Source organism: Brassica napus, chromosome C6 (genome assembly GCF_020379485.1).
Source record: "Brassica napus cultivar Da-Ae chromosome C6, Da-Ae, whole genome shotgun sequence".
In the NCBI taxonomy this organism is placed as follows: domain Eukaryota; kingdom Viridiplantae; phylum Streptophyta; class Magnoliopsida; order Brassicales; family Brassicaceae; genus Brassica; species Brassica napus.
In genome coordinates, this window is record NC_063449.1 from 32,350,572 (window position 1) to 32,366,517 (window position 15,946).

The 15,946-nt window shown below is 30.0% G+C and overlaps 1 protein-coding gene across 1 annotated transcript; it reads right to left on the bottom strand.

The window, feature by feature from the left end:
- Positions 1–1,170: 1,170 nt before the first annotated feature.
- Positions 1,171–3,271, bottom strand: LOC106394726 (indole glucosinolate O-methyltransferase 4-like). Its single transcript, XM_013835288.3, has 4 exons — positions 2,668–3,271; positions 2,180–2,490; positions 1,808–1,872; positions 1,171–1,609 (listed from the first exon to the last, which is right to left on the bottom strand). Exons 1-4 carry the CDS (start codon positions 3,135–3,137, stop codon positions 1,310–1,312), a joined length of 1,146 nt encoding a protein of 381 aa, XP_013690742.2. The 5' UTR covers positions 3,138–3,271; the 3' UTR covers positions 1,171–1,309.
- Between the last annotated feature and the right edge of the window lie 12,675 nt (positions 3,272–15,946).

Genomic DNA, 15,946 nt, shown 5'->3' on the forward strand with positions numbered 1-15,946 from the left:
ATATTAAACATACTCTGCTTTTATTTTTGGTAGACAAACATCAAAACATATAGGATCTTACTGGTGCATAGTATTCATGGAACTAGTAGTGGTTTTTATTTTTGCAAACTTCAAATCTATTTGTGGAACTCAATAAGCGAGAAAGAATAGGCACGGCAAATGAACTCGCAACGACCAAAGCCTGCAGCACAACCCAAAGCCTCCAATTGGGGAAGGGTTTTTTCTCTACCACCTGAACGTTGTGATAGTATAAACATGTCCATAGTGAGGTCCATGTTAGAAACAAAGTCGTAACACTTTGGTTCTGTTGGCATAATTAACCACGTCCACAACTATCACTTTTCCTTTCTCTGGAAGACTTGTCCAACAGTTTTGAGAATTTTAACACAGTTTTCATCGTTCCAAGCATGCAGTATCCACTGTCATCAATTTAAACCATTTTATTTTGTTAGAAAAATGTTTTAGACCATGATTATAGTTCATAGACATGTATGCTTACTTTCATAAAAATAGCATCTCCCTTTGGAATTTCTATAAACATGTCTCCCGCCACATGTTGCACTCCTATAACAGATTTTGTAAAGATATATCATAATAAGCTTGGGATATTATTATTTAACATACCAATATAACAAGCTATATAAAAAGTTTGTTATTTAATTTGTTTACCGGGGTAAGGAGTAGCATTGACTAGGGGACATGTTATATTGGAAATCTTCATCTTCCTCAAGTCGGAAGAGTGTTGGATAATTAACGAATACAATATATGATGCATGTCATAGAGAGATGAACCTATAGTTTATATGTCGTATGTATAATTGGATTAGGAGATAAGCTAAGAACCGTGCCGGCCCTGATTTATATTGGGCTGGAAGCAACATTTTTTAAAAGGATTTGATAGTGTAAAGCCAGACTGAAACTGGCTTGTTATTGTTATGTTCAATTTATCTCTCCGAATTTCATGTAAATGTGTGTCCCATCCCTATCACCTTGATATGCGACTGTTCGAATACATGGGTTTGGTTTGCCAATGTTCTTGTTGTTGTCAGTTGGAAAAACAGAAGAAAATTACTGATAAATAGATCCGTATATAACTAAGGCAGAGCCGCATAGAGGAGAAGAGAGATTTGATTTGAAGAAACTTAGTGCCATGCATCAAGATCGCCAAAACAATACCATAAAACTATACTGCATGCAATAAAATTCATTAACAAATTTAAAAAAACCTCACAATCATTATAAGATTTTTAGCCCGCAATGTTAGTTCCAGACTACCAGCCCAATTATTGTTTCCAAATGCCACATATATCTATTTGCTGAACTCGATAACAGAATATGAATACGCAAGACAAATGACTTCACATCGAATGAAACCTGACTCGAATGCTAAGTTCTCGAATTGTGAAAGAGATCTCTCTTGACCACCCGAACATTGTGTCAACATTAGCAGGTCCATGGCGAACACAGTATCAGATAAAAGGTCACCACCCATTGGTTCTTCTGGTGTAATCCTCTCTAAAATTATCATCTTTCCCTTTTCCGGCAAACTCTTCCAACAATTCTTTAGAATCTTTATACAATGTTCGTCCGCCCAATCATGTAATATCCACTGTCAAAAGGATGTCCCGTAAGAAAAAGAAGATGAATACAAAAAAAAATTTCTATAAAAAAAATACCCACTGTCAATAATTTTGGCAACGTAATGTCAGAAATGATAGACTTAAATAACTTCGAAAAGATCAAAAGTTATGTTTAAATATTTATATGTAACTTATGTTAACGGAAAAAATATTTATATGTAACTTACTTTCATAAAGACGGCATCTCCGCTTGGAACTTCTTTAAACATGTCTCCAGAGACATGCTTAACTCCTATAGTTAGTAACATTAAGGCCTTCAGCAGCGGGAATTTCTTCCCATAATTTTCAGATAAAACAAGTAAAAAAAAAGGAAGAGAGAGGGAAGCATCATCCCTGGTACAAGAGATTTTTCCAAGGTTTAAAGAAACCTCTATGCCACTTATCAACCATTCAATAGCTTAATAATTAAAATCATTTAATTTTTTCTTTTTCAAATTCATCATGGTTTCTCACCACTGCAGGTGTCCTTACAAGTTTCTTTACTTTTAGCAACATTCCAATTCAAAAATTATTATTAATAGATTAATTTATTTTTGTACCTGGATAAAATGGAGCATCGATTAAAACCTGAGCTAGGTCAAAATTAACTCCCTTGATATGAGGATACTTGGATGTGATTAAACCTAATATGGTGCCATTTGCTCCTCCTACATCCACGAGAGTGTTAACACCTTCAAAACCTCTGTAAACTTCTAGCACCTTCTTCATGACTATTGTGGAAGATTCCGACATTGCCTGGTGAAATAGCTCACCAAATCGTTCGTCCACGTTAATGTATTCAAATATTCTCATGCCGTGTGCATTGCTGAACGCATCTCTTCCTTCCAGTATCACATCCTTGAGCTTTGTCCTACGAAAGTAAAGAACCAAAAAAAAAAATCCTCAGTTTTTCACTTACTTTAAGTTTATATATAGAACATTTTTATGTGACTCGGTTTAATTACTAAGTTAATAACCGCTTACTCGGTTTAATTACTAAGTTAATAACCGCTTTCAAGTAAGTAAGACACATCACTGAAGCACTTACCAAGTCTTAAAAATGACTTGGTCATGGAACATGATGAGCAAAGACGCGAGAGAACCAGAACCGTCACTATCTTTCAAGAAATATGTGCAAACCGGTTCGGCTGCGTATACCCTTTCCATCTTTCCGGTTCGACCGTTTTCTCTGCTTTTTACCATACGGCACTTCAACATCGAGTGGCTGACGAGTAACCGCAGCATCCGGTCCAGCAAAACCGGTGCCTCCGGGTTCGTTGGCTTGGTTGGGAGACTAACCGTTATCTCGGAGGGTGAAAGCCACGCACCGTTGCCTGCAGCAGCGATGGTATCGATGACGCCGAGCTCCAAGGCGGCTTTAAGAACCATAGGGAAAGCCAGAGTGTTCACTATACTCTCAGCTTGCAAGCTCACCATGTTCTCGTCGGCTACTTGTTCTTCTTTGGTTAAAACCTGTTTAAGGTTTGTGGTTACGGGCCCTTGAAAATGGTTTGACATTATTGTGGTTTGAGAGTATGATTTTAACTCTCAATAATTTCCATTTTATAGGGATCGGAGAACTCTCAAGCCAAGTGTACCGGCTTTAGATTTGGAATGGTGACCAAGATTATGTCTAATATTTTATTTTTACGGAGCATGCATCGGCCGACAGGGTATTGTCTACATTTGTCTAAACATTAATGTTCGTATTTTCTCAAAAAAACATTAATGTTTATATTTGTGTTCATTGTTTAAGCTTTACGGACTTCCAACCTAAAACCAATCGGTGATAAATATATTGACCTATCCATTTTATATATTATTAAAGATTTCTTCCAATATCTGATGTGAGACATTTATCCCTAATATTCATCCAATTAAGGTGTATGGAGAGCATTGGGAGTGGAGTACGTGTGGACCATCGCCAAAACAGATCGCTTCATTACTGTGCCTTGTTTATTGATAGATTTAGAAAAAAACTATTTTAAGTATTTGTTTAAAAACAGTGATCGTATGTATGTTTACATTTGTGTTTCTCATGGTCTCTGATTGTCATATACTATAGTTTATCTTTGCAAATAAATTTATATTATACATGCAACATAATATTGCTCTGGATTCACAAACCACGGATTTTAATATTATTTTCAGCCTCATGTTTGTAATAACATATATATATTCTCTCTGTTTTATAATATATGATATTTTAAAAAATATTTGTTGTTTCAAAATAAAATATCTTAAGTTTTTATGTTAATTTTAACTTTATTGAAATTTGTGTAACCAATTGAATTTTACGAGTTAAAATTTATATAAGCAATTAATTAGATTTTACAATCTTCTAGCTATGTAACCAATAGATTTAATCAAATAAATTATGTTTGGTCTATTAACCAGCTACTATGCATAGCCAGAAGGAAACCCCCATAAGTTCTATCAGGATGTATTAATTAACCTATGAGGGAAAACTATTCTAAATTTCTTACAATTTGATTGGGAATTTTTTGAGGATCCTTCCCAAAAAGTCTTTTATTATATTATTAAATACGTAAATGTAACGTTACATATATGATTCTTCTAATAGTCGATTTCCAATCAGAAAGGTCATAGTAGAATGGAACCGAATGACTAGATGACTCATCCTCTCTTATTTAATTCCAAAACAAAAATATAAACAAAAGTAGTGACGTATATTTATATTTTACTATAATAATTTACAGAAACTTTACAATGAAACCGCGACCCATTAAATTATTTCTTTTCCTTTTTAGGTTTTAGACGATCATTGTAAAACTAACTTTCAGGTGTATCAGCAATACCCGTAAAATACATAAACCTCGTGAATCAGGATATCATTTTTCTATAATCCACTCAGATTCTAATCTTTTTTTTTCTTCTCAGATTCTAATCTTTAGTTTAGGAACACCAGAAAACCATTGATCTTTAGTTATATTTGATTGATGTAATTGGATGAATATATCTACCGTTTGTCCGGACGAGGTAGTTCCAGTGGTAGGACGGGCATGTGGTGGCAACCACCATCCGGGTTCGATTCCCTTTCCATGCGGAAACTACCATGTTTCTTCTGGACACCAAAGCGGTATTGGATTCGATCCAGCCCAGGTAATGATACGCCCTAAAATAGGGAAGGATCACTCGACCGGACTAAAGGGATATGAACTCGCCAAAAGGGAGAACTGATGGATTGAACGGTGACACAATGGGTTGCGGATGGCCCAATGATACTACCAGACTTCAGTTGGTGCTTGATATGACTCACAAGTCCACCAAAAGAAGGATTTCTAAACGTTGCCTGATATGACGCACAGGTCCAACGAATTAGAGGCTGTTTACTCGGAGATAACCTCACCAAGAAACAAAGAAGTGTTCTACAAAGAACAAATAGATAAACTCAAATAAAAGGGGAAAAAGCTTCTCTTATTTCGTGGCTCTTAGGCCCTATATATAAGATTACAAGATGTAGAAATCCAAAGAAGAATGTGCTAAAAACAAGACATGGAAACTAGAAATGAAGACTTTGACTAAAGACCGAAATTAATGATTTTTTTGAATTCTTTTTCCCATGCACGACCAAGACTTCCTTGCTGACTCCCTCTTGGCATTCTTGATGAGAATGGGCTTGAAATGGACTGAGGAAAGGTCTGGTCGAATTTGGTGTAAAACCGACCCAAATTGAATTTGTTATGAATTTTTCTTTGGGCTGAAAAATGCTCATTTCGCCCAGCAACTAAACCAGCTCCATCTTCAGTGTCACTTAGCTCATTCAGCTCCAAGCTAGTATCACTTAGCTCACTCAGCTCATCTAGCTCATCTACTATCACTTCAGCTGGTTTCAGCTCAAGCATACTCTCTTCAGCTGGTTCCAGCTCGTCCTCAGTCTCATTAGCTGGTTTTAGATCAGTATCTTCACCATTAATCCATCCTGGTTTGTCTTTTGTTGAAGAATCATCTGGCTCAGCCATGGTCGCATCATCCTGGCCCGGGTCTATGATCCGAGGCGCATCATTCCCTCCCTCTTGAAAAGGATTTGACCTCAAATCCATTTTACCTGTATCAAAAGGAAATGAATCAGACAAAAAGAATTTAAAAATCATGTAAAATTTAGTGAAGGAAAATTTTGGAAAGAAACTTCCTTGGAGTTTTGAAGTTGGTTTCCTCGAGTACATGCATCTCCAAGTCTTAAACTGATAAGCACGATCTCTGCTTCTGTTCCTGACACCTCTTGGAGACTGATCATGTTTATCCTGGACACTCAAAACAAACATTAAAATACCAGGATCATATGTACAAGACAAGTACTTGTTCGGATCATAAACCAAAGTTTCTTTCCCTAGAACATGTAGCACACGTTTCAGATCATCATGAAGCCTATCAAAGTAAGTCTTGTACACCAGAATGGTGTCAGGGCACATGATAGCACAGTTCCTAAAGAACAAATTCAAATCATGCGCAAGTTTCTCATATTTAGAACACAAAAGATTAAGTTCAAATTGAGAATTTCTTATCCAAGGCTCAGCATGTTTATCAAAGAAGGTGTTGTAAATCAGAATGTTTTCGAGACATGAACTACCATAGAACATTTCTAAAACGTGCCTAACTTGATCAGATTCAGAACACAAAAGTTTTAGTTCAAGATCAGATTCAGAATAAGAATGGACTGGTTTCAAAACAGAATCACCACAAAAATCTGTTTCAGCTTTATGTGAATTCTGTTCCAGCAATGTGCTAACCATAAAATCTTCCAAAGCATATGAGGATGCAAACAAAATTCCAGTGATCAGTTCATGTCCATAAGATCTCAGACTAAAGCTATTTTCTTTGAAGACAAATGAATCAAACGATTTTCTAGAGCAGAAAACTAGTTGTTGCAAATCAAGCTCAGATGACTTTTCAAGATGATCAAGACCAGAAAGTTTTATGTCATTGGAACTGACTTTATCAAACAGATCAGGCAGAAAATTAATCAAATCAAGTTTCTCACAATGCTCTTGAATGTATGTGGTCAAAGGCGTAGGAGTTGTGCCGGGATCAAAGCAAAGTTGGTTCTCCATGATGATGGATGTTATGCTTGGTGCTTCCGCTTCAAAGGTTGGACCAGGTTCGCCTTCCTCATCAAATATGGGACCTAGATCATCGTTCATGGGTCTCCTGGTGCCAAGAAGCAGTCCTTGATGTGAGTAGTCGAATGGTTCTTCCTTAAAATCCTGTGAAAATAGAACAAGACTACTCGGATGCTCCGGTTCAAAACAGGTTAGTCCATTAGTCTCTTCATCATCAAACATAAAATCAGATTTTGGAGATGGAAGATCACATTCATCCTCACAAATGATCAAACTTTCAATCATCTCTTCATCATACTCATCAAAAATTGGTAAAGAATCTGAAAACTTTTTGATCTTCAAGGTTGTTTTCAGATTTACCTTTGGGTTTTTCATTGATGAATAAGGAAGGCTTAGCTACAGATGCACGTGTGGTTGTGCTCTTCTTTTGGATCTTGCTGACGTCCTTGAGGGCTTTTACCACACCCTCCACAAGGTTGTCACAAAACTCCCAGACTTCAAACTGACTGAAAAGCCTTCTTTGATCAGCTTCAAACATCTTAACCTGAAAGTTCTCAACACAAAAGGTTAACAGATAAAATAATATCCTCACACTCTCAAGTGTTTGATCTCACCCACACAAGTGTTTCTCTCAGATTTTATGGTCACTCAAGAGTCTCCTCTCAAAGTTCTAAGAGAACAAATCAAATAACCCAATGGATTTCTCCAAGCAAGCAAGAGATGAACCAAGATAGAAAGATAAAGAGAATTGTTTTGAAATCCGTATTAACCACTCCAAGGCTGGATTTCTCCTCAGCCAGCAGGATTTCTCTTCCACCACCTAGCCAAATAAATCAAACTTTTTTTTTTCTTTTCTCTTTTTTTTTTGATAGATCTTTTTTTTTTTTTTCTTTCTTTTCTCTTTTTTTTTTTTTTTTATAGAAGAATGGCGATAGGTAAGGTTGGCCCGGATCTGAGATAGAAAGATGAAGAAGAAGTGTTTAGAAATGAAAGATGAGAAAGATGGATAGATAGTACCGGTTGAGTGGCTCTGATACCACTTGATACGCCCTAAAATAGGGAAGGATCACTCGACCGGACTAAAGGGATATGAACTCGCCAAAAGGGAGAACTGATGGATTGAACGGTGACACAATGGGTTGCGGATGGCCCAATGATACTACCAGACTTCAGTTGGTGCTTGATATGACTCACAAGTCCACCAAAAGAAGGATTTCTAAACGTTGCCTGATATGACGCACAGGTCCAACGAATTAGAGGCTGTTTACTCGGAGATAACCTCACCAAGAAACAAAGAAGTGTTCTACAAAGAACAAATAGATAAACTCAAATAAAAGGGGAAAAAGCTTCTCTTATTTCGTGGCTCTTAGGCCCTATATATAAGATTACAAGATGTAGAAATCCAAAGAAGAATGTGCTAAAAACAAGACATGGAAACTAGAAATGAAGACTTTGACTAAAGACCGAAATTAATGATTTTTGTTGAATTCTTTTTCCCATGCACGACCAAGACTTCCTTGCTGACTCCCTCTTGGCATTCTTGATGAGAATGGGCTTGAAATGGACTGAGGAAAGGTCTGGTCGAATTTGGTGTAAAACCGACCCAAATTGAATTTGTTATGAATTTTTCTTTGGGCTGAAAAATGCTCATTTCGCCCAGCAACTAAACCAGCTCCATCTTCAGTGTCACTTAGCTCATTCAGCTCCAAGCTAGTATCACTTAGCTCACTCAGCTCATCTAGCTCATCTACTATCACTTCAGCTGGTTTCAGCTCAAGCATACTCTCTTCAGCTGGTTCCAGCTCGTCCTCAGTCTCATCAGCTGGTTTTAGATCAGTATCTTCACCATTAATCCATCCTGGTTTGTCTTTTGTTGAAGAATCATCTGGCTCAGCCATGGTCGCATCATCCTGGCCCGGGTCTATGATCCGAGGCGCATCAGGTAAAGTTCTCCCGAGTGAAGTGGACCGCTGCCTGACCGGATCCAGGGGAATGATCCGCAAAGCGGAAAACCCCTGGATTATAAAAAAAAAAAATATCTACCGTTTGTTGTATATTGCTCTTGCCATTGACATCATCAATTCATCATGATTTAGGTTTGAAGTTGCAACTAAACCTATTTTTTTTTTACGTCGTATCTCTGCAGCGTCATACAAAATCTTGAAGAGATTAATTAACTGTATATAAGACTGAAAGACAGTATATAGTTCAGAATAAAGTTTTAGCAAAAATAAATATACACTATATAAAATGAAAAAGTAAATTAAAACATATATATGAAAATGTATAATTAAATAAATAATAAGGAAATACAATACAAAAATATTACACTAAAACATTTATTATAATATTACAATAAGTAAAATAAAACATAAAAAAAAATAAGTAAATATACAATATAAGAAATACAGAAAATACATTAAGCATCTATCTGAAAAATATATTATAAAATAAATAATAAGTAAATATATAATATAAGAAATATAAATATTACTTTAAACATCTATCGTAATATTACAATTTGATATAAAAGAAAAACAATTAGATAAGTAAATATACAATATAAGAAAAAAAACACTACATTAAACATCTATCTGAAAAATGTATAGTTTTACATTTTTATAATTTCCAAATATTTTATAAGTAAATCTACAATATAAGTAAAACAAGCATACAATATATGTAAAAGAAACGTACAATATAAGAAATATAAATATCACAATAAACCTCTATCATAATACTATTATTTGGTATAAAAAAGAGAAAATTAAAATAAATAAATATACAATATAAAAAAAAATAAACAATAGGTAAAATACAATTAAGAAATTAAAAAACTAAATTAAACATCTCTCTGAAAAAAATGTTTAGTAAAATGAATAATAAGTAAATATACAATTTAACTGAAAAATCTATTGTAATATTAGAATTAATAAATATACAATATAAGGAAAAATACACAATAAGTAAATATACAATATTATAACTGAAAAAACTAAATTAAAAATCAATCTGAAAATGTATAGTAAAATAAATAATAATTAAGTATATTTATTTTAAAAACAATAATTAAGTATAAGAAATAAAAATATTACATTAAGCATCTATCATAACATTAGAATAAAAAAAGTAAATATACAATATAAAAAAAATAATATATACAATATAAGAAATAAAAATTAACATCAAACATCTATCTGAAAAATGTATTTTTTACATTTTTATTATTTACAAATACTTTTATAAGTAAATATATATACAATCATTGAAAAAATAAATAGTAAGTAAATATGCAATATAAGATATAGAAATGTTACATATTATAATAAGTAAAAATATAAGAAAAAATAAATAATTAGTAAATATAGTATATAAAAATAAAAATATTACATTAAATATATATCATAATATTATCATTGATATAAAAGCAAAAAATTTAGAAAAAGTAAATATACAAAACAATAAAAGATAAATAGTAAGTAAATATACAATATAAAAAAAATCATACATCTATCTCAAAAATGTATAGTTAAATGGAAAATGTATAGTTAAATAAATAATAAGCAAATATACAATATAAGACATATAAATATTACATTAAATATCTATTGTAATTTTACCGTTTGATATAAAAGCAAGAAAATTAGAAAAAATAAATATACAATATATAAAAATTCCTTAAGATGGTCAGTTTAAGTTTTTGTCACAAAATAGCCTTAATAAGAATAATGACCAAAAGAAATTTTATTAAAGAGTAAAAATACATTTATACTATAGGGTTAACTAATCTAGATTTAGGGTTTAGAATTAAGGATGGGGTTTTGAGGATATGATTTCAAATTAAAAAGAAAATTAAAATGAAAATTTTCAAAATAAAAAGTGGCTAATTTGGTCATATTACTTATTCAATGTTTTTTTTTGTGACAAAAACTTTAAAAAAAAATTGAGAGAGTTGTCCTACGAAAAACTAAATAATAAGTAAATATAAAATATAAGAAATGAAAAACTATATTAAACATCTATCTCAAAAATGTATAGTTTTCAGTTTTTTTCTAAAGAAATATATATTCACACAAACAAACAATTCAGAATTTTGTTGTTCTTCGTAATACAATGTAAAAAAAAACTATATAGTCAACATTTGAAAATCAAAATAGTCTCGCGCGTAGCACGGGTTAACTCCTAGTCTATACTAATAAAAAGAACCTTTTGAGGCTCCATAATAGAGCGTCCACATCAGCAAAAAAAACTTCTCCCGAAAGCTGACACGTGACATAAAATATAGTTTTACATTTTAATATTACTAATTTTCAAAAATTATAAATAATATGTAAACATACAGCATAAAAAATAGAAAAACTACGTTAAACATATGTAAAATTACCATTTTTCACTTAAAAAAAAAGACGGCTTATCTCCATAATGTAACATTACCGTTTTATAAAAAAAAAACAAAAAACATTATATATAATTTTGAAAATAATAAACATATGTAAACATACAACATAAGAAAATGGAAATACTACATTAAACATACGTAAGATTACCATTTTACATTTTTATTTTAAAAAAATAGTACGTAAACATACAACATGAAAAATGGAAAAACTACATTAAACATATGTAAGATTACTATTTTTCACTAAAAAAAGACGGCTTATCTCCATAATGTAACATTACTATTTTGTAAAAAAAACATTATATATAATTTCGAAAATAATAAATAATATGTAAATATACAACATAAAAATGGAAATACTACATTAAACATATGTAAGATTACCATTTTACATTTAAAAATAACAATAATATGTAAACATACAACATAAAAAAAATAGAAAAACTACATTAAACATATGTAAGATTACTTTTTTTCACTAAAAAAATAGTTTATCTCCATAATGTAACATTACCATTTTATAAAAAAAACATAAAAATAACTATTTGACTATTTATCCAAGTTATTCTATTAAACATTGCCGTTTTACATTAAAAATGAAAAAAAACATTAAGATTCAAACATCTATCTTAAAATATAAAATATAGATATTAACTAAATATAAAGTAAAGAAAAAGAAATACCCAAGATATAGAAAAATAAATAATAAGTAAATATTATAAATATATAAATATATGAATTATATATACAAAAATAAGTAAATGCACAATTTTTAAAATATGGAAAGAGTACATTTAATATTAAACATCTATCTAAAAATGTAAAACATAGATATTAAGTAAATAGAAAGTATAAGAAAAAGAAATACATAACTTAAAAACAATGAAAAAAGTATATTAATATTTAAACATCTCTCTTAAAATGTAAAATATAGATATTACGCAAATAGAAAGTATAAGAAAAGGAAATACACAATTTAAAAAAAAAGGAAAAATTACATTAGTATTTAAACATCTATCTTAAAATGTAAATCTATCTTAAAATATAAAATTATTAGTAAATAGAAAGTATAAGAAATAGAAATACACAATATAAAGAAAAATAAATAATAAGTAAACATATAATATAAGTAAATACGCAATTTAAAAATGGAAAATTACATTAAGATTTAAAAATATATCTTAAAATTTAAAATATAGATATCACGTAAATAGAAAGTATAACAAATGGAAATATACAATTTAAAGAAAATGGAAAATGTACAATAAGATTTAAACATCTATCTTAAAATGTAAAAATAGAGATATTAAGTAAATAAAAAGTACAAGAAATGGAAATACATATACAGGAAAATAAATAATAAGTAAATAATGTAAATATATAATATATGAATTATATATATAATAATAAGTAAATACACGATTTTTTTTTAAAAAAATGGAAAAAGTTCATTAAGCATTAAACATCTATCTTAAAATGTAAAATATATAATATTCCCTAGACTATATTTGCGAAGTGATTTTGCAAATCAATTTCATAAAACAAATATGACATGGCTACTGAAATTGATGACATGACTTCCGAAAAAATATGACATGGATAATTTTATATAATGTTGATTTATATTTTTGGCAAACTTATTAGAATATGGTAATAATTCATATATTACATTTAATATTAATATTTCATTTTGGTAAACTTTTTTTAAATATGGTAATAGCTCATACATCATCTATAAAATAAATATATTCATATATAACATTTCAAATTTTGAAATATTATTACCTTTGTATAATTATACAATTTGTATTACCAAAGCTTTCAAAAATTTCTACAATTTAAAAAAAAAATTAAATACCTAATCGTAAGATCATTAGTTTCTTATATATCTACAAATTTTATAAATATTGTTTAGGCTAAATTTTTGATAATTATACAATTTTGTATCATTTTTATTAGTTTTATACAAATTGATTTAATATATATCAAATCTATATTAAATATTAGTAAGAAAATAGTAAAATCTATAATATTTAATAAATTTTATTTTTAAATATAAGTTAGATTTTAAAAATAATTTCCTGCACATAGTGCAGGAAACACCTAGTAGGCAAATACACAATTTAAAAAAATGGAAAAAATACATTAAGATTTAAATATCTATTTTAAAATATAAAATATAGATATTAAGTAAAAAAAAATATAAGAAATGGAAATAAACATTTAAAAAATGGAAAAAGTACATTAAGATGTAAACATCTATCTTAAAATGTACATCTATCTTAAAATGGTAGTAAATTATATAAAAATGGAAATACCACATTAAACAAAAAAAATGTATATTTTTACATCAAGAAAGTCCCTATAAAATTCATTATTCCATCAACATCAACCTCACACTTCCAAGGAAAACTTCAAAGCACTCGAGCAAAAAAATGGTTTCACCATCAACTCTTGCCGTCCCAAAAACCTTTAATGACCTTGAATGAGATTTTTTATAACAACGAACTTTTTGTTAGGTAGATTCATTGTTGGAAAATCCGCAACTTCCAAAAGCCAAACTTATTCATGAAAATTGAATTGCTTTTCATAGACTCAAAGGTATTCTTACAAATTTAAATTAATCTAATCCATGACTTTATTGTTAATATTCATACTAACTCTTTCATGATCAAACCATTACATTTAATAACCATTCAAGCGTTTATCCCGAAACACTTCTTTCCTCGCCGAATCAGGTATTGGTTCATGTTGGTTTAGTATTGTTTTTGGTTTATTAACCGGTTTAGGATGGTCCTATTGTAAATATAATTTAAGTTGGTTTAGTATATATTATGCTTAAAATAACTTAAATTAAATAATAGTAATATTATGCTTAAAATATAATTTTAGAGAGTTTTCAAATATAGTTTACAGAACATTATAGGTGATGAATTTAATTTATTAAATTCGTTTCTTACTTCAAACTAAGTTTTTTTAAAAATATACTGAGTTATAAATATCAATGCTGGATTGGTGAGTATAACATGAAGAAAAAAATATAAATATTTCATTTTCAAGATAAGAAATTCAGCTTTTATTCAGTTACTCAATATATAATATCTTAAATTATTTTTTTAAAAATATACATAATTTATATATATAGATAAATCTTCCAAACTTAAACTATTATATTATATATGAATAATGTTTTTAAATAAAAATAATTTCTGATTTAAAAAAAAAATAAAAACAACAAATGGTTATTTTCAAATAATGGATGTAATTTACATTATACTATCATTTAACAAGTATTAGATACGTTTTGATATATCATTATTTTCTATTTCCAGACAAAATAAATTGTTAAACATCAATATCATCTAGGTTAAGTATACTAACAGCAAAAATTCAAACATCACAAAAATATTTACATAACCATTATAATACAATAATTTAATAAAAAAATACAATTCAAAAAAACAATATTCAAAAGAATAGTTATATACTTAATATTTGAAAATCAAAGATATTTTTTCTAAAATTGTACTTACCTGGCCAAAGAGATCAACCATCTTTTTACGGATCGATCGATTGTTGAGCATGTGGTCGATCCGAAAATACTCTGCAGTTTAATTAAATATCTAAAACATTTATTCCAACACTCAACAGATAATTTTGCTAAATATGATAACTAGATAGCCAACAAAATTACAAAAAATATTTAAAAAGTAAAAAATATGTTAATTTAACGTGTTAAAATTTAAAAATAAATTTTAATTATGACATGCATCTTAACATTTATATAAATATATATCATAACCTAAATATAAATAATTTAACAACTTAAATTAGAAAAAATAAAAATCCCGGACGTAGCCCGAGTTAATCCCTAGTTTTATATGTAATAAGGATCATTATATGTTACGGGTGAATGGTGATCATATAGTATTTTTGGATAATAATGTTAGGAGGAATTATATGTTATGGGGGTAATGGTGATCATAAAGTATTCTTCTAATCATTCACGTATTAGCTCGTCCACGAAAACACGTGAATCAGGCTACCACTTTAAGTTATAAATGATCGATCATGATTGATCATTTTACTTTATTTAAATTTATGAAGAATTGGTGCAAACTTTAGGAAACTTTATAATGATAGTGTTATATATCGCGATCGTCTCTGACATCATTATATGATTTCGGTTCAAAGTTGCAACTGACGTATATAATTTTCAAAAAGAAAAAAATGTAACATTTTAAATTATTATTATAAAGAAAAAACTCTGATGGATTGGGAGAAGAATAATAAAGCTTCCACTAACTCGTCCTTAGCGGCCGATTCCTCAGTCCTCTTTGCTTCCTCAATCTTAGTACTAGTGGTCTCGTCACCATGTGAATTTGTTGCTTCTTCTCAATGAAGCTTATAAAGTCTTCCTTTGTCCTGTCTCCTTCGTACTCTACAACGTTTCCACTCGCTGATCTCTAGTAAATGGTCGGGAGGGAAGCCTTTCCCGTCAAAGGGTTCACTTGGGATATCATTTTCCGTTGCGTCCTGTACACCCCACATGCAATCGTGTGGTTAAGACCATTATTTAGTATGATATTATCAAAAAGTGATTTGACATGCAGCAGTGAGCAGCACAAAAAAAAAATAGAGGCTTACTAATTTTGCTATGATCACACTTGGGTCGTTTTGCAACTTTAAAGCCACTTCGTCCAATATCGGGGAAACCTGGCAATGTCCACACGACGGTGCATAGAACTCAATCAAGACTGGTGGATAAATTGATGTCTTTATCAGTTTTTGTTTTGTAAGAAGATCAAAATAAGTATTATTAAAAGTTTTCAAATGTTGCTCACCAT